This window comes from Blennius ocellaris, assembly GCF_963422515.1.
Source record: "Blennius ocellaris genome assembly, chromosome: 3".
NCBI lineage: Eukaryota > Metazoa > Chordata > Actinopteri > Blenniiformes > Blenniidae > Blennius > Blennius ocellaris.
Window position 1 is genome coordinate 11600389 of NC_137652.1, and position 20639 is coordinate 11621027.

At 40.0% G+C, this 20639-nt stretch overlaps 1 protein-coding gene across 1 annotated transcript in view; it reads right to left on the reverse strand.

Annotated features, from left to right (window-relative positions):
* ndst3 (N-deacetylase/N-sulfotransferase (heparan glucosaminyl) 3) overlaps positions 1-20639 on the reverse strand; it is a gene marked incomplete at its 5' end in the record, with an annotated part of 44446 nt that overhangs the window by 12916 nt on the left and 10891 nt on the right. Inside the window, 4 exons of the mRNA XM_080520732.1 lie at positions 9281-9409; positions 15936-16121; positions 18226-18380; positions 19304-19391. Coding sequence (XP_080376858.1) covers positions 9281-9409; positions 15936-16121; positions 18226-18380; positions 19304-19391 — 558 coding nt within the window. The remainder of the gene's footprint in view (positions 1-9280; positions 9410-15935; positions 16122-18225; positions 18381-19303; positions 19392-20639) is intronic.

Below are 20639 nucleotides of genomic sequence, written 5' to 3' on the forward strand. Positions count from 1 at the left end.
TGGGATTGAGAGGGAATATTTCTGCCTCAAGCACCTTGCAGCAGTTGGGGAGTTGGCACAATGTGAATATCTTAAAATGAAAAGGATATGAAGTGATATACAGTTAAAGTAGGCAAATGTGACCTGAGTAAATAAGAATCATTTGAAAGACTTCCATTTTGTGTTGTTTTGTGCTTCCTTGAAAGGAGGCAAGGTGATCAAAAAGTGATTTATGTTCCTTTCAACCAACTCAATAGCCTCTGATGTCTGAGTCTGGGGGAATGGTCGTATTATGCGTTTGTGTGTGTGGTACATGTGCAGGTGTGCAGAGTAAGAAAAAGAGAAAACAAGTGTTACTGAACATGGAAACGTTCATTACTGAGCTTAAACACTGGCTGCCAAATTAAACAAAGGGCGAGACGAGAAGATGATTTGTGTTGGTAATTGGAGAGCTGGAGGAACAGTACAGGGAGGAGGGAAACAAAGGAAAATACAGAGAGAGTAACCTTGGCAGGTGAGTCTGAATTGAAAAACAAAACCCCCAAAAAAGCCACTCGAGAGAATGCTAATTTCCCAAAACACAAACTCTAAACCTTTTCGGAGAAAGGACTCGCTGTAGCTAAGAAATCAATTAACTCAACCATATAAACCTTTTTTCTCGTCATGTAGTGTCACATCTCATTTCCTGAATATTGGATTACTCTGAATCCCCCCATGTGCCTTTAATATAGAATAGTGCACTAATAATTTATCACCAGAGTTGGACTCAAATTATATTTTGCACTGGACTGGGAGAGAAGTGCAAAAATGAGAGAAATAAACCCAGCCCCCCACTCCCCCTCTTTTAATCTTAGTCCCTTGTCTTTTCCTCTCATTGCTCCTGTGCAGCTTCATTTCCTCCTTCTTCTCTCATCCATTTAAAACCCTTGCTTTCACTCTGTTCGGCAAAGAAAGTCACTTTGTGGATGTGTGCTTTTTATTTTTTTGCTTCTCTCTGATCTAATACTGACCCAGATGCTCTGATGAAGCATGTCAGTCCAACATGGAGGGATGTTCTTCAATATTCATGTGCACATGAGCTCACAGGCACACTAACACAAATGCCATGTCTTGGTAGATTAACAGGACACCAGCCATGTATTTGAATTTACGACATGTTCAAATCCCTTCTAACATGATTGCATTCTTGAAATTAGGATTTTTTAGGCTGTTTTTTTTTACTAGCTTTTGGTTCATATTTTCCAGTTTCTCTTCAACAATCCATCCAACAATCAAGGCAAAACAAATGCTAAAAGGTGTTGATGAAAAAAAAACAAACACAAGACGGGTTGTAAGTGGTGTCAACAATTAACATTTACATGAAGAAAACAATCGTGAATGCTGAAATCTTTTCAACGGTCTTCATGCTAACTTTGTTCAGGGGAGGCAATGGGGCTCATCCTGGTGAGGTTGCATATAGCACTAAAATACACAGAGGAGCGAGGTGATTATCTTTTCACCATCGTACCAGTTAGAGGGCAGAATTTGAAAGACAGAAAGTGGATTCTGTCCTCTAATTTGATTCGTTAGAAACAGGGAGAATTGGTACTGTAACACCTACGGTGGTCAGAGTCTATCAGAAGTGGTATGAGGAAGAAAAAGCGGTAAACCAACAAAAGGGTCACGTTTGGCTGAGGCTCATTGATGCCAGTTGTCCCATAGAGGCACCAGCTTCAAAATGGAGTACTGACAGAATCATGGCTCACTGGGTCAGGGCTGTTTTGCAGCAAAAATAAAAGATATCACATCACTAAATAAACTGCTGTCGACAATGACAATCAATATAAGTATATGGCTTATCTTCTATAGCATCAGTAAATGCTTGGTGGATTAAGATTTGGCTAATTGTTTGAAGGCACAACCCACATACTTGTTCCACAAATACATGTTTTTGTTAGATTTCTCACCATTTAAAAATAATTATTATTACAAATGAAAAAATATACATGTTTCGAGTGGCATTAGGATTATTATAAAGATTTCTTGAGGAAATGGGATTCAACACACACATTTCCTTACTTTTTGTACGTAGTTTAGTTCAGAGATGCACAACCTCTGGAGCCACATCAAATCAAATCAAACTTTATTTACAGAACACTTTTCATACATTGTGTGTAGCACAAAGTGCTTGACATGTTTGAAATACCACATGTGGCTCTTTAGCCCCTTTGAAGTGGCTCCCTGAAGCGTAAATTATACCTCCAACATTTTTTTAATCTTATTTTTATTTCATTTACACACCATAACCATTTTCAAAAAGACTCTTATCTCTTGGCTGAAAAGGACTTTCAAAAATGGCCCAAGTAAAATGATGGAAAAGAGATAAAACTATAAGAAATCGAGAAAAAAAACAATCCAAAATGACCAGAATCTCGAAAAGAAAAAAAGAAGCTTATAATAGCTTTAAAAAGCCCTCAAAGGCTAAAACAGTGAAAATGTCAGAATTGGAAAAAATGCAACATACGATCTAAAGCTGTATATGAAACTTTAGAAGCTGTGTTCATCCTATTTTAAAGGTTAAATATGTATTGTAGCTCCAGGTAAATGTGATTTGGTGGAAGGTTACAAAAATGGCCATTTTGGTCACAAAGGTTGCAGACCCCTGCTTTAGAGGATTCTTATATAGTGACTGAGAAACTTTTTTTTTTCATGTGATGGGTGACAAAGACTACATAGGAACTGCTCATATTAAACCTAAACTCTGCAAAAATGATTAAAAAAAAAACCTTTCAGAACCACTAGGAATGATGTGTGAATATTTGTGGTTCCTCTTGATGTTTGTGGGGTAGCAGCATTTTACTGAAGGTGTTTCCTTTGGACTGATGAATTTTAATGCAAGCTGTTGATATGTAATTGAAAAAGACCTTTGTTGAATTCAATTGAGAAAGTCACAAAGTAGGCACACTCATAGAATAACATGCATAGAATAAAACACGTTATACCACTAGTATCAAAAATGTGGGTTTTGTGCACGTTTCAGCCTCTCACAGTAAGATTGGTATAGCATTCTAAAAATACCATGAACTGTTTTAATTATCAAGTCATACCAAGTTACATAACATAAAAAGACAAAAAGAAAAATCAATAGTCAAAAAAGGCATAGTCATGACTTTGCTGTAAAAACAGGTCCTTTCGGACAACTTTTCAAAGACTTGGCTAACACGTTGTTCTCCAGTTCTTCTCAGAACTTCCCAGTTCTGTTTCACTTACTCATATATTTTCATGTATTCCCACACTCATTGTGAGATTGACAAAGATGTTTCTGTAGCACTGTTTGACACTGTGTTTTAACTCTTGTATGTTGCTTCAGAAGTGCCAATACATTTATATGTTTCTGTCATCTTGCTGCCCTCAGCTGCCTGTCCATCTCCCTGCTGTTGATGTCCTTCTGTGTGGAGCTCTCGCAGTCTGTTTTCCATCACAGGCCACTTAACTCCACATACAATTCTCCATGATTGAATTGTTATTGCTTCTAAAGAAACCTACCCCCTTATTCTGTCCTCCCTTGTCGTCGCCCTTTTCCCACCTCTTACTCTTTTCCATTTTCCCTCTCATAGGCCATCTCACTGTCTCGGTCTGAGCAGTGGATAATTGAAAGCTGAACGTCAATACAGCAAATGATTTGGATTCAATTTATTCTGCCTGCTCCAGTCAACATCTGCCAACCCTTCTGATTTTGACATTCCGACTGCGTTACTTGCACTTTCTAATTTCTCAGTCTGGATTGTAGCTTATTTTGTGTGCGTGCAGGCATGTGTGTGTGTGTGTGTGTGTGTGTGTGTGTGTGTGTGTGTGTGTGTGTGTGTGTGTGTGTGTGTGTGTGTGTGTGTGTGTGTGGGTTTGCTGCACTTTCCGTGTTGATGAGTTGCCAAAGCTTTCAGCCACAATCAGTAGAGGGACTGAGTGAAAATAGGGGGGCAAATGACAGAAGAAGAAGTAAATATGCAGGAGCAGTCAACATGCATGAGCTAAAAATTAGAAAGCAACAAGGAAAAGGAAGGAGTGCAAAGATATCGGAGGCCTGCAGAGCCCCTGAGAAGAGTAAAGGGGAGAAGTGAGGGATGGGATGAGAAGTGGGTAAAACAGAGGGTAAGGAGGGAAGAAGATTGTGCTGATATTTGGTGTTTGGCTAATAAGCTTAGTGGCAGAGCTAAGCGCTAAATGTCAGCCCTGATATATGTCTATAGCTCTGCTTATGGCAGCGAGACACACTTAAAAAAATTTTTTTACAAAATATATACGCACACACAGACACACACACTTACATGCACAGAAAGACACTAAAATCGCACAAACATTCACTGATGTGTGTGTGTGTGTGTGTGTGTGTGTGTGTGTGTGTGTGTGTGTGTGTGTGTGTGTGTGTGTGTGTGTGTGTGTGTGTGTGTGTGTGTGTGTGTGTGTGTGTGAGAGAGACTGTCTATATGTGCATCACTTCCTCACTGGATGTGTCTGGATTCTCAAGTGACACAAGATGCCGTGACCTGAAAATTAAATCTCAATCTGTCTGCCACCTTCTCACCCCTCCCAATCCCTTTCCCCAACCTCCCACTCTCCTTTCCCATCTCTCCCTCTCTCTTTCTCTTTCTCTCACACCATCGCTGGCCATTTATTGGGGAATGACTTGTGCCCTATTGGCTGTTTGCAGAGTCCAATCAATTGTTGAGTGTGCTGTGTACAGTATGTGAAAGTGGAGCTCAGTGGTTATTGATGCAGCCCAGAGTGATGCAAAAGTATCCAAACTGGCTTAAATACGATCTCACACCCATTTACAAATATGTAAAGCACGTGCAAATGCAGGGGGTGGGGGGGGGGGGGGAAACACAAGCATGTGTTGTAATTTGCTTGTTGTCACTGATGAAGTAGCAACAACAGCCAAATGTGATTTAAAGTCATTGAGTAGGAAGTGGCAATGTTACCAATGTGCAGATCATCAAACAATGGGAAACCCCCGAGGGGCTAAAGCAGCAAGCTACAGAACACTATTGATTACACGCACAAAGTGCATGAACTAATTAAGCTTCCACTTCTGCCAATGGAAACAGCAAAAAAGAATAATCAGTCCCTCTGTGTGTGTGTGTGTGTGTGTGTGTGTGTGTGTGTGTGTGTGTGTGTGTGTGTGTGTGTGTGCGTGCGTGCGTGCGTGCGTGCGTGCGTGCATGAGAGAGGATGTAATTCAAGTCAGATAGCTCTCATTTAATGTTGACATTGCCTTTATGTTTAATAGGCCTCTCCATTTGGTGATACAAGAGGAGAGTTTCATCTCTTATTGCAGTGATTAAGAAAGGGAGAAAGTGAGAGAAAAGGACAAAAGACAGAGGAAATAGAGGGAAAAATGTAATTAGCTTCTGCGTGTTTCTTTCAAGAAGAAAATTTCAAAGCCTTATATAAGTGTGTGTGTGTGTGTGTGTGCGGGAAAGAGACGACAGAAAGTCCCTCTTGGATTGTTGAGCTCATGATGAGGTGACATCACTGGTGCTGCAAGCAATAAGACTGTGAGGTCCTCTCTCTTGACACACACACACACACACACACACACACACACACACACACACACACACACACACACACACACACACACACACACACACACACACACACACACACACACACACACACACACACATTAAATAACCTATTGAAATGGTCCTGACAGTAATTGCCTGACTTTAGTGCCGGACTATAATGGTGAGAATGAGGTAATTTGAAAATATGATAGCATGTTTTGATGGAGGAAAATTTCTGAGGAATATTCAGGTGTATTTTTAAATGTCAAAGTTGACATGAAGACAACACACTGCCCCTTCCACTGTGTGCATATTATAGTTAGAAAATAAGCCATTGCTATGGTGCTATATGCTCTGAAATGTATTTCTCAAATGTATTGTCTTTTACTTTAATGTTGCCCCATGTACTGTGGAGCTTGGTTTATTTAATTTAATTTTATCTTATCATATGCCATTGCTGTTTTGTAATGCTACTACAGCATCACATTAATACAATTATAATGAGCATTAGCATAATTTACATCATAATAGCTGCTCTTTAAAACACAGCATGCCAGGTTGTTGTTGTCGTTACCAAGACAATCGTTACTATCATCACCATTAGTACTTCATCTACACTGCAATCCTGTGCCTACAGGGAATTATGTGGAGATTACTACGTCATTGCTACTGTGTTGAGCTTCCTTTATACATTAAAGTAACCTTTCACTGTGAGCAGGTTTTGAATTGTCAGTGTTTAAATATTCTAACTTCATGAATTATATAAATGATAATGGATTCTATTCTCAAGTGCTACTTCCTTGGCCAGGTTTTGGCTGTGTTTATTATAAATCCCCAAACAGAGGTGAAAATTATCTTCACAATATTTTTCGGATAAGGAGTGAAGTACATAAGGTCTGGCTCCCACACTGCCTTTGTACATTGAGCACAAATCTGATGGAATAAATGATAAATTATTACATTGAGTAGAAGAACTTTTCTGGCTGTGAACTATACTGGCCTGAGCACACAACACATCTCAACTGTAAGTGCTTACTTATGAGCTTTAACTTGGACCAAATTAACAAATAATTACCTTGGGTTAGTGTAGAATATTGAAACCTTATTAAGTATTTTAAGTTAATGTATAACACTTTTTGTTATTCCATTGTTCTCTTGATTGTTTTTCCTTTGTCTAAGTTTTAGTATAAGGAGTTGTTAATAAAATATTCGAACACATTCCTCAACCTGTGATGACATTTTGATTTGTGCCTCAACAAATACTGTTAGCTGTCTCTTTTGATAAATTCATAATCTTTATGACTTGAGCAGATCAATACCCTTGCGCACATGCGTTAAGTGACAACAGCATGTTAAAAGTTTACTTTGAGCGTGAAAAATTAACCATCTGCTCGTGCAAGACAACATTTCAATGTTTTATTCATCAAAGACCGAAGTTACTACCGAAGTGTTGATGTCTAGGGTAACATAAGCCTATAAAGCAACATTGTGCCTGTCTGCGAGTAAACACGCTGCTTTATGACACTGAGGTATTACAGTGAGAAGCCGACCCTCACTTCAGTAAGCACAAGCCACATGCGCAAGCCAACACCCCCCAACACACACACACACACACACACACCACACACACACACACACACACACACACACACACACACACACACACACACACACACACACACACACACACACACACACACACACACACACACACACACACACACACACACACACACCACCACCACCACCACCACCACCACCCTCTGAAGCTTCGACCCTGCTTTGTCATAGGAAAACTGTTGAGGCAGTTAAAACTATGAGACCTGCTCCCTGAATCACAAACTCCCTGGTGTATTATTTTGTAAAGAAACCAACAATTTTCTTTTCCTCTTTCACATTTAATAAAAGCTACTCCAATCAATGTTAACTCATAACTTAAGCATGTTTATGTGTAATTGTATTGTTAGCAATGCTAACATATGGCTATTTTTTCCTCTCCTTTTTTTTTTTTTTTTACCTTTTTCTTTTTAAAGGTCACATTTTTGTGGCACTTCATTATTATTCATTCAGTGGAGCATGGACAAAACTGCAGTGGGTAGGCCTTTTAGAGTCACAAGTGGCTGTTTCTCTTTGTACACCTTCCCCACTGACTTGCTGCATTCATACAATTTGTCTCACTTACTGTAACAATAGATAACAACCAGACTCCCTAATCACTTTGCCGGTTTGACAGAAAAAGGTAAATTAGCCTCCCTCTAGTTTTTGCTCCCTGCCAAACAGCAAGTTCTTTGTCTCTTATTAAAAAGCCATTGTTGCTGCCGGGGGAAATGTGAAACACTTCGTGTGCACAAGAGAATATTTTTTCCAGGAATGGGTTCCCTAATTCAGAGCAATTACAGAAGTTCTGTAAAACTGGATATGTACTGATTCCTGTTTTGTTCTATTGAGTGTCAATTGAGATAACGTGCACAAGTGCCTCTATGAGATTGTCATGAATAATTATCTTTTCAAAACACTCAAACCCAGCATGGCTCAGAAGAAACGAAAGAAGATGCCATGGTTGCTGAGACAGAAAAGACCAGCTAAATAAATAAAACGATGAGGAATGGAAGTGAAACGGGAGAAATTAACAAAGCGAAAGAAATTAAAGATAATGAGGGACGAAATAAGGAAGAAAGAAATGAGAGAATAGGAGACAGTGGTGCAGAGAAAGAATAAAGAGCCAGATTGGGTTGTTGTACAGAGCTCCTCTTGACTCTGTGATGTTCAGCTGAGTTCTGACAGCTCCTCTGGTTCAGCACTCTCCTACCTGACACTTCAATACAGCCAACTGCTGGTCTATGAGCATCTTTGTGTGCACTCATGGTGTGAGGCTGACAGAAAGAGAGAGACAGAGAGAGAGAGACAGAGAGAGAGAGAGAGAGAGAGAGAGAGAGAGAGAGAGAGAGAGAGAGAGAGAGAGAGAGAGAGAGAGGAGAGACAGAGAGACAGACAGACAGAGACAGAGACAGAGATAGAGACCAAGAGACACAGAGAGAGAGGCAGGTAGGAGAAACAGAGATTGTTTGGGGACAATTCCAGCGAATTTCCATGCCTACCGTTAACTTTGTGCGCGGATGCCCTTGTGAGCATGTGCATGTGGATGCGCATCTTAACTGCCACCAAAACCTAATTCTGTTCCTTAATTCAAAGCAGAATGGAGTTGAGCTGACACACGCAGCGGGGGTAAACGGGAAAGGGAAGGATGTGTGTGTGCGTGCACGTGTACGTATGTGACAGCAACCCCCCTGTGGTGAGACCTAATTTAAAGTGGGGAGCTGAACACAGCTCCACAGTGAGGAGCAGCCCCTGACAAGAAAAGAGACAGACACACACACACACACACACACACACACACACACACACACACACACACACACACACACACACACACACACACACACACACACACACACACACACACACACACACACACACACACACACACACACACACATACACAGAAGAAATAAAAGAGTGAGCCAGACAGAGAGGAAGTTACCTTTAGAGTGAGACCGGTAAACCCTGTTGGTTCCTCTTTATGGTACAAAAATCAAAATAAAGTGTTAAAATCTTCCCCTGGTTCTCACTCTGAATCCAGCATGTAAACGTCTGTCTGTCTGTCTGTCTCTGTGCGTGTGTGTGTGCGTGTGTGTGTGTGTGTGCGTGCGTGCATGCGTGCCTGCATGTGTGTACATGTGTTCTCTATGACTCACCGGGTTGAGTAGCACAGTGAGAAACAGTTCTCCCCCACGGATACTTTTGTCCAGTTCTTTGGGTCCACCGGGGTATTCCTTATAGTAGATGGTGTGAGTAAACAAGCCACATGTCTGCCGAGGCAGCACCTAAAAACACACACAGACATGCAATAAAAGTGTGAGCTGATATTGTTTTTACAATTTTTTTTTTTAATTCAAACTACACTTTGCAGAGTGCAGTGATCAATTCTCTACACCCACTTTACAGGGTCGAAGTGGACATGAGCCGATGCCAGATGGCATTTGGTCAAAGGGAGTCTTGATGGATTACCAGACCATTGCAAAGAAAAACACATTACACATACGTATAGACAAATGGCCACATGCAAACCTATGGGCAATTGAAAGTCACCAAAAGCCTGGACGTACAGCACTTGGACTGCGAAGGAAATCCGAGTAAATGGTAAATGGGCTTCACTTACACTACACATTTTTTTTTACCACTTCAGCAGTCACACATTTACGGAACCTGTTCACACACCAGTGGACCCTGCTCCCATGGAAGATGTTTAAACAAATGGATTTCAGTGTCTTACCCAAGGACACTGCCACAAATAGAAAGGGCAACATGGGATATCAAACTACCGACCTTTGTGTTTGGAATGTGGCTCACGCCAATAAGTGAGTCGCAGTCGCTAAGAGAAAGCACGGAAACTATACACACAAAGACTCAATGTTTTCTCACTATGATGTAAGAATACTAAATACTACGCATCAAAGAAACATCTAGTTATGGCAAATGCCTGTAGATCACAAAAAAGTAAAACCTGAGTACCTGAGAATCTGAGGCAATAGTCACAAATGTGCAATTTTAACTTGAGTTGACAACAATTTCCCCACAGATTTTCCTCTCATACCATCAAAGGCTTTAAACTTATTTAACCACATGCATAATGGTACTTTCCGCAACCTATAAACGCACGTTGATGCATAAAATCTATAGAATTCCCCTCGAAGCAGCACAATAATTCAATGATCTGAAATTGAAATAAAACTACAACAGACTGGTTGTATACAAGGTGTTTTGTTTTTGGGTTTTTTTTTTGTAAGTGATGATTATTCATCTATTTCAAGTACAAACAAAATAGGCACAAAGGTAGGCTTAAAATAACCAAAGACATTCAAATGTGAATGATGTAAGTATGGGAAGCCAGTGAGTTGAAATGTGCAGCTATACAGAGTCCTGATAAGAAACACAGACAGCAGAGCAGGTTAGGGATTCACTGAAGCTGTGCCATTCAACATATGGCAAAGTCACCTGTATCCACAGATGGTGAAGTCATTCTCCTGTAGAGTGTAACAGAAACTTTTCACAAGTGGCATTCAGATGTATCACGGGATAAATAAACACCGGTGTAATGATTAGCATCAAGTGACAGCTCTGCTCCGTTCAGCTGGTCCACGCCCAGTGATTTGGTATTGTGCATCTTTACCGTCACCTCATCATAATGGAGCAATTATTTCTTGTGATTTGCTGCCCCATAAATGCCCCAAAGTGTCTCCTTTGAAAAAGTTTAGTAAAGTGAAAAGACACACCAGTTACAGTCTCGACTGTGCTTGAGCATCGAGTCCTGAACTGCTGTCCAGTCAGGAGGTGCAGAGCTTATGTTTCCATGCAAGTGCACAGTAAGGCATTATTTACATTAGTGATTATTGAAATCTTTCAGGAGCACTTTTCAGGCTTTTTTTTTTAACCTGCACCCAAGCATGACATGTTGGTGAGTAGCTGTCGGTTGTTCCAGGCAAAAATAACAGTAATCATCTCCTCCTGCTTCAGATACACTGTGCACACTCAGTCACAAAAATACCCCCCAAAATATCACCACAGCCTGGAAGAGCCACAAAATACGTGTGTATGTTATTTGTTTCTGTCATGATTAATTCAACTGCAATAAATGTTTTGGCTTCAAGACCTAATATTGAGGTTTACAATTAGCCTTGATCACTACACTAGTTTTTAAATGTAATGACTTATTAAAATACACACACATTTTAAAACATTTAGGCAATTAAAACAGTAAAGATGAGACCAGAACAATATAAACAACCATGAAAGACTAATGGGATGTTAGCAAGTAGTGCTTAACAGCTGATAAATTAAATGCCTTTTCATTAGTTCATTAAATGATAAGACGACGAGAAGAGAAGAGAAGAGAAGAGAAGAGAAGAGAAGAGAAGAGAAGAGAAGAGAAGAGAAGAGAAGAGAAGAGAAGAGAAGAGAAGAGAAGAGAAGAGAAGAGAAGAGAAGAGAAGAGAAAGAGGGTCTTTATAGCAAATTCCTTGTGGAGCACTTCTCTGTGTGAAATAGAGAGTAAAGGCTGGAAGCGCAGATATTGGTTTATCTATAAAACACTGCAGAATCGTTCACACACACACACACACACACACACACACACACACACACACACACACACACACACACACACACACACACACACACACACACACACACACACACACAAGTGAGAAAGAGAGAGAGAAAGGAAGCGATGGAAAGAGAGAGTGAGAGAGAAGGCCACCACAGCCACAGACACTCAGCACTATTTCACCAAACCAATTATCCACAGAGCTATAGCTCAAACTGATATAGTACATTTTAAAAAGGAATACACACACACACACACACACACACACACACACACACACACACACACACACACACACACACACACACACACACACACACACACACACACACACACACACACACACACACTCTTGCTGCACAACCCCATATCTCAGTCTGATTTGTTCTGATACTGTGGGTCCAGTGGGTGGCTCTCAATCTGCTGACAGAGACACACAAACACCAATTTTACAGCCTTAAGACAACTTCCTGTCCTCCTCTGAACAAACAAAGATGGAGGCGCTGCAGAGGAGAAAGAGATTAATCGACATAAATTGCAAGACCAAAATGGAAGTGAACAAATGTGAAAGGTAAAGAAACAGCGAGGACATGAGCCATGCCCCAGAATGACCTAACAAGGGGTCGTGATGTTACAAGAATTATTCCAATCCAAAGGTTTATGTGCAGCTTTATGGTGAAGTGATTTGATAGTTAAATAAAACAAGGTGCTCATAAAGCCACACAAATAAACCACCACACAAACTGGCTCTCTGAAGAAAAGAAAATGTTATGTTTCCCCAAGCTAATTTTTGATTTTGTTTTCTTGACTTCTTAGCCTCCATTTGCTATTTAGTCAGTGCAGCATGCAATGTCCTGGAGCAAAAGATGGGCCTTTTTCGTGTTTCCCTGCACTGGTAAAACTTTCTGCAGTGTATTCAATGGAATTCGACTGAGCAATGTCGCCCCAAGGTCTTTTTAATGCTGCTGCTGTTTTACATTCAGTCCAACCACATACGTGTTTGATTTTTTTTCCTTTTCAGCAAACGGCCCCCTGTATCCAATGATCTCAATGAAAATGACATCAAGATCTTGATCAGGAATGAGTAATCTCATTGGAAACTCCAGATTATAAAATAATCAACCATGTGGAGATAAAGCAAACTTTTTTTAATTACAGTTTCTGAAATCAAGAATAAACTGCACAGCAGGGCAATTGAAGTATTTTTAAGATTGAAGGTAAGTCAGACAGAATTTCTTTCAAACTCTGTCGTGAAGCCTGCTGTTCCTTTTGTTTTCAGTGGTACTGTGGGACATGTAAATTAATTATCTCCAACACAGAGGGGAGACTGCTGAGATCACCAAGAGCAGAGCATCGTAATTCACAGATCTGACGTTCAGCTCAGCCTGCCGTGCGTGATCCTACTATTTTCCTCGCCATCTAAACTGGCTTGCACTTTGGCAGGGCGGTCTCTGTGGAGAGTCCTTACAGAGTCATACACAGTGTTTTTCCTTCAGTCTGCAGCCTGACTTTGAGAGAGCAAGCCACTGATAGTTCACTAATAGTATAGTGTATTTATTGAAAAAAGTAGTGATAACTTGTTTTATTCTAAAAAAGACAATAGAGTGCGGATTATAATCAAATTAAGTGATTTTGGAGTGAGCGTTTCATTTTAAGTTCTAGTCAGAACCGTCTCTGCTGATTGTTAGACATTTGTAATGTAAGACATTTGTTCATTCTTTCTTTATAATTCTTCCATCTTTCTCTGTTTTTCTTTTTTTTTTATTATGTGTTGCAAAGCGTTGAAAATGTGCCTTTGTGTAGTGACATATTTTCGTGAATTCAATGATTCACTGATGCCTCTCGATACCTCACTATTGATATTGTATAACAACACATTATAGCCTGTCAAAAATTGAGCTTGTTATTGTGTTGAGAGGAAGAAGGATTAGGTGGCTGTCTTTTATGATGCTGTGACAAGATGTCAAGAAATAAAAGCTAACTTCTTGGACTGATTAGAAAATTGACATAGCTGTCTGTTCAAATTGTTTGCGCAAGACCCAAATATGGCAGAACAACTTGGACGGGTAATTTTGGTGTCAGATGTGATTGGTTTCTTATTCAATAAGGGAACAGTTTTGCATGTTGACAAAGGGCCTGAATGACAAGTGAATGAAGAAGAGGAGGTGGAGGAGAGACAGAGGGAGGGAAGAAAGACAACTCGCTTTGGTGAAACGGGTGACAAAAGTTTTATTCTACTGCCGTCTCTGGCTATGACTGATGATTATTTTAGAGGGAAATAAAAGTCTAAAAATGCTCTCATCACTAGATCTTTACTCCCTGACACACGCACTCTGTGTGTGGGTACAATATACAGAAAATAAGAAGTTTTCCCCTTAAACTCCATTAGGAGGCCATTAAACATTAAATTGAAGTGGAGCTGAGTCTGCTGCGGGAGAGACAAGGTCAAAGAATTCATATCACATAAATGCCAACACAAACACGTACAAGAGGTTACAAACCATGCACAGCGCCATCGATTTTATGTTTAAGACCGCAACAACAATCAGCACACAATTTACTATTCAGCCAACACTTATATGGACGGGCAGACAAGAGTCAGTATAAAGATAATAGAATAAGAGCAGTTATTTAACATTCACACATAGAATCTTATAGGCAAATTATAATCAGCATCTGAGGCAACTTTGACTAATCTGCTCTACAAATGTATAATTCATTGTTGTAGTTTCAGTTACATGAATTCAGAAAATATCTCTTTTTCCTTGGGGGCAAACGATATTACATAATGTGCTAGGTTTGATTCCTGTGCCTGATTCAAACGTGAATAATAACGTGCCAGAAATTTGTCAAAGAGGCCACAGTGTGGTTGTGATATTTATCGCTTTTTATCTGGACAACCTGACTCACCCCGTTTTGTCAGACAACAACACATCTTCCAGTCAATTTCATAAAATATGTCTTTATGCAGCACTGACTCCAACTTGTATCAAAGACATACCTGCAACAAACAGCTGTGGAACAACTGGCTAAATGAAAACTCCTACTTGCCTGACAGAAGATAAAAATAGAGGGTGAAAAAAAAAACACCACAGCAGACTGACGCAATAAAAAAATGTGTAAATGTATCTTTTCTCAGGCATTTACATGCACAAAAAGCAGACACATTTTTACCAATAGATTTCTCGACATGAAGATAATAAAAACGTTTTCTTGTTTTCCACACTGCTCAGCCATAACATTATGACCACGGTTTTGACACCTTTCTATCAGAGAACACATTAGCTTCTGTAGCGCTCTGAGTTTATCTGTTGGATTGGATCACCAGCCTTCCCTCACCATCACCATCAACGAGCCTTGGCCACCCATGACCCTGTCGCCAGTTCATTGCTTTTCTTTCCATTAACCACTTTAGATATAGATAGATAGATAGATAGATAGATAGATAGATAGATAGATAGATAGATAGATAGATAGATAGATAGATAGATAGATAGATAGATAGATAGATAGATAGATAGATAGATAGATAGATAGATAGATAGATAGATAGATAGATAGATAGATAGATAGATAGATAGATAGATAGATAGATAGATAGATAGATAGATAGATAGATAGATAGATAGAGAGATAGATAGATAGATAAATACTTTAATGATCTCCAAGAGAAATTCACAGTTCCAGCAGCAGCAATATGGAAACACAGGGGCATGCAGGGTAAAAAAATGTGTTGTATTTCCTCTTGTTGTAATGACTTCACAACACTTTTTTTTTGTTTGGGTGTCTCTTTTCTCAAATCCCAAATAGTCCCAAATTAGTTTTGTTCCTCTGGAATTAACTCGGCTGACTCTGCAGACACCATTATTATTTGTGTCACTTTCCATTTTGTCTGTTGTTTGGTAGGCGGATATGGGAGATGATTGGTTTGCAACACAGAGAAGGGCTTACTTCAATGGTTTAAATGCTTTGCCACTTACAGGTCAGAACCATGCCTTTATTTACAAGGAGGAGGAGTGGGAGGAGGACTATCTACTAAAATTGTAGCTTTTGCGATTAGCAAATCTCAATGTATCAAATCACAATTTGATGTTAAATTCAATTAATCTCGATGTCCTACACGTTGCACACTTCAGCTGTCAGTGGGTGATCAGTGTCTGTTCAGAAAAAAAATGTCAACAATAGTGCATTTATGTATATGTATGATGATGAGGACATTCACATACAAACAAGTGGCGTCGTCTCACCATTATGTTGTTGTGGATGAAGCCCTTGCGGTAGCGGGCGGGTTTAAGGTGGGGGTACTCCTCAGTGCTGGTGACCCGGATGTTCCACACTCGTCTCCAGGCTTCGTACAGCTGCAGGTGTACTGGGTACACGCCGGAGTGGTGAGGAGCCACGGCATAGCCCATGTCCACAGGGATATTGTGCTCCTAGATGGCAGGGGCCACAGACAGAGATACGATCGGGGTTATATACATAAACACAAAAATCATGGCACCTTTACAACTTACAGACAAAGGACTCACATAAACACACAGAGCCCGGCCATCTGACCTTGTGGGAGACGTACATGGTTTGTGCTGCATTTGTTATGATGTTGGCCTTCGGGTTGGAAATTAAAAAAATATATAGTTTGTGCGAGGCATGCGTATGTGTGTGAGTGTGAGGGTGGATGCTTGGAGGGTGCATCCCGAAGACTGATGGTGTTGTCCTTTGCGCTGACACACACCTACACACACTGTCAAAGCCAAGCATCAGCAGTTGGGGAATGAGGGAGTGAGATATGTATGTGTGTGTACAACAGAGGTTAGCGATCAGGCTTTATGTTTGCGTTCACCTTCAACAACATGCACCAAACCTCCCCGTCCTGTGTTGTATGAGTGACATGGCAATATTCCAATACCATCACCACTCAGAAACACACACACACACACACACACACACACACACACACACACACACACACACACACACACACACACACACACACACACACACACACACACACACACACACACACACACTCACACACACACACACACACACACACACACCCATAAAACACTGCAAAATAAAGTGCAGGGCAGAGAGCAGAGCAGAGCAACAAAGGCATTCAACCTTGTGGACTTCAGATTAACCAGGAGAGATTAAGCAGGGCTCAGGTGTGCCTGTCAAAATAAGTGCACCTTTCTCAACAGGTAAATTGCATTCTGTTCATTTGTCAGAGGGAAAACTATTTCCTCCCACTGCTGCACCATGTGCCACATTGAACTAATTTTCACAGTTGAGCGCTTTAACCCCTGATTATCTACTTTTAACATGGCAACATTGACAATATTGCACACATGCATTTCATCTACATGACTTACTGATGGACACTGTACCTGAACACAGGACATCAAATATGAGTACTAATATTTTGATGATTTAGATTTTTGATGTGACATCCAACTCTTCACACTAAATGTGATATGACGGATGGAGATAGTACAAATGAAAGCAATGTACATTGTCATCGAGGTCTCTTCTTCTAAAGGGCAGTTAATTCAACTTACAGCTACTTATGATCATAAGCATAGTTCTAAGCCATTAGAAAAGAACTTATAATGTTACAGTTTTTCTAAATCAGTAAGGCTCTTCAATGAGTCTTCCCTTTCCTCTTAAGAACAACATTTTGCATGAAAATCACAACAATATGACATGTTTGCAAATAGTAGTTTCTTACTTGGAGCACTTGATAGATTACTTATTACTTGTCATTGTGATATTTTTTTTTATAGCCAAATTAAAAAGAACTCTCGAAACTCTTCTGCATGAATAAACCAAAATGTGTAATTTCCTTTAACCAAATTACACATTTTCCACAAGTGTTGTGGAAAAATCTACTAATTGTCCTGAGACTTTAACTACAAATATTGAGGAAATAATTTCTCATGCAAGATATGAATGAAAAAAACCCATCAATGTGCATAAGTCAATAAGACTCACTACAATCTAATAGTTAGATTATGGAAATAGGTTTATAACAAGGAACCACAGTTCTGTTATTTCAAATGGAAATCATTTCATTCGAAAGCTGAAACAATATTTTCATTATTGCATTGCTCTTTGCTGATCATTGTGTTTCTGGCAAAAAACAAAACAACAAAAAAAAAAACAACTAAACATAAAGAGGCATTTCTCTACAGTTGTACCACATTTGTGCAAAATGGTACTCTACAGAAAACTGTTTTAATCTTCTGACAATAATCCTGAGAAATGTGTACAGAACAATGTAAAATAAAAATTGGGGCATTCTCTTCTGACAAAACTCCAAGTGAAGTCAATGAGGACAAATCAAGCACTTCAACCTGAAAACATCATGTAATCCGCCATGACAAAGTAACAACAATTACTTGCAGCTACAGACGTCCTTGAAGAAAATGCAATGATGGGAAACGGGAGTGATTAAAAGGACACACAAGAAGAAAACAACAGCGAAACAGACAGCTGCAAGAAATATGTAGGCTTGCCTGTGTTCCATTTCTAACTCACCAGAGCAAACTCCTTGTTGAGGACCATCTGCTCCAGCAGTGAGGACTCGTTGTGGAAGAGGTGAGGCTGCATGTGGCTCCACATGTGAGGGAACCACCAAAACTCATCTACATACTTCAGTAGTAGATCATCTCCTTCATCCTCCTCCAGTGTGCCTGTACAGACACACAGATACGAAACAGGAACAAAAAAAAGACAAAGAATGAGCCAAAACCAAGCAGATTGAGAGCAAGTTAAAGTTGCTGCCATACATTACTTGTAGCTGATGTAATGTTGTAATGTTAGGGAAAAAATCATCAAGCCCTCTGAAGACTGTGTTCTTAAATAAGGTGGTCTGATACCATGGTGATGAAAAGTGATGCCATAGCAATAACAGATGGTATGGTAATGTGTTCCATTCTCCATCAGATTTCTTCTAATTATAATCATGTTCAGTCTTGCTTCATTTTTTTTCCCTTTGAAGCATATTCCACACCTTTGTTCTATTGCTGCAGTTTTAGACACTTTAACTGTAAAATCAATAAAGTCTGTCCTTGGAGCCACAGCACAGCCCAGAATGCACCATACTATGTCATGACCTCATAAATATGCCTGGGTAAATATCATTCTGTAACTATGTATTTATAGATAATATATTTCTTCCGTTTAATGATGTCAAGATTCCAAGATTCACCTTCTTAAAGGCAATAACAATTTTCTACAATAGATGAAAGTATTAATGAACAAGGTAAAAAGACTGTTTTATTATTGGTTATTATCAATCAAGGGATAGTCCATGCCAAGGTAATGTGTTAAGCTGAAGGCATATTATGCTTTGGGTTTATTCAGAAACCAATGTCTCTTTGTGTGCCTGCTTTGAACCCCAGTTCTCTGGATTTTTTTCCACAATCAAAAAAATCTTATTTTATATACAGGTTTATTTAAAAAAAGATTTTTAAATAACTAAAAACACAAAACGAGGTGGTTTGTGTGATTTGCTTTAAAAGCAAATGGAAGTTGATTTGAACATGCTAATATCGTTCACTGGTGGTTGTGTCAATACAGTGTTGATGTGTGAAAATGAAAACGTGAATCAAACCTGTGTGGTAAAACTTTCCAGAGAAACCCAGATTGAAGGTGAAGTTGGAGATCTGAGAGCGCAGCTGTTTCTGGGTCTCAAGAAGTGCCTGTGGATAGATGGATGGATGAATGGATGGATGGATAGACAAACAGAGAAATAACTGCATTGAAATGCACAGGCGTTGCTCACTGTATCAGGTCAATCTCCTCCCAACCCACATTCTCACAGATAAAACTCTTATCTATCAGATATGAATCTTATGTCTCATGTATATTTAGGTCTTTACTCTTATCCCCCTCTGGCACCCAGGAGAAGTCTGGCCATGCTCCTCCTATGCTTTGTCAATAATCGCAGTCACACACGTACGCGTGGTGTCGTTGACCATTAATCTGTTACCCTGTGTCCTTCCAGTGGCTATTCCTTCCTGTTAAGTCATGCCAGTCCCTGATTTCAATACTCAAATTGGGATTTTCTTCACTTATTTAATGACTTCATTAGTTTACTGGCCTTTAAACAAAGACTCTGTAATGAGTGTTAACTAAAGAGAGTTGCACACTCTGCACACATACACACCAACGGTAATGCGAGTTAATGAAGGTCAGTGCATTAGGAGCCTCTGGAGGGCGGACTAATAACCCCCCCCATATACTCCTCCCTTCTCATCACTCTCTCCATCCCTTCCTACAACCAAGTGAATGCCTCTGCAACCCCCTCCTTTTCTTTTCCTCCCCTCTTTGTCTGTGCCTCCTCCTCTCTTTTTGGTTTTTCCTCACTTCTTCCATCTTCCTGCTTCTGAGAACCTGCAGCCGCCTCTGTGCCCCCCTTCCCCATTTGTCTTCCTCTCCTCCCACCCTTCTCTGAACCTCCATCTCTCCCCTTGCTTGCTCTGTGAAAATGTCACATTCTCAGGAGACAGGGCTGTTCTAATTTGAAAGGAAGGCTGAAGCTGTGCGGAGGAAAGATCTCTCTCTCTCTCTGTCTATATCCCTCTACCCTTGCACTTTCCCACCTCATTTTCTTCTTGCTATCACTTCTCACAGTTGTATCCTGCAAGTAATTTGTTTACATATAAAGCTTTTACAATTCTCCTTATATTTCAGTCTGGTGGCTCTTCCCGTTGACTTCCCGCCACATGCCTAATACCAATTTTCGTCATGCTGCTTTTAATCGATCCCCAGACAACCTTTCCTGATTTACAAGACCTGAGCAGCTGAAGTCAGAGCAAGGAATTGGTTCCAGGCGGTCTCCCCCTTCTCTTCATCCCTTTGTTTTTACCCTCTCGGTTCTGACGTGTGTACTGCATCTTTAAAACTCACAAATACACAGACACAAGCATGGAGCATCTTCATTAGCT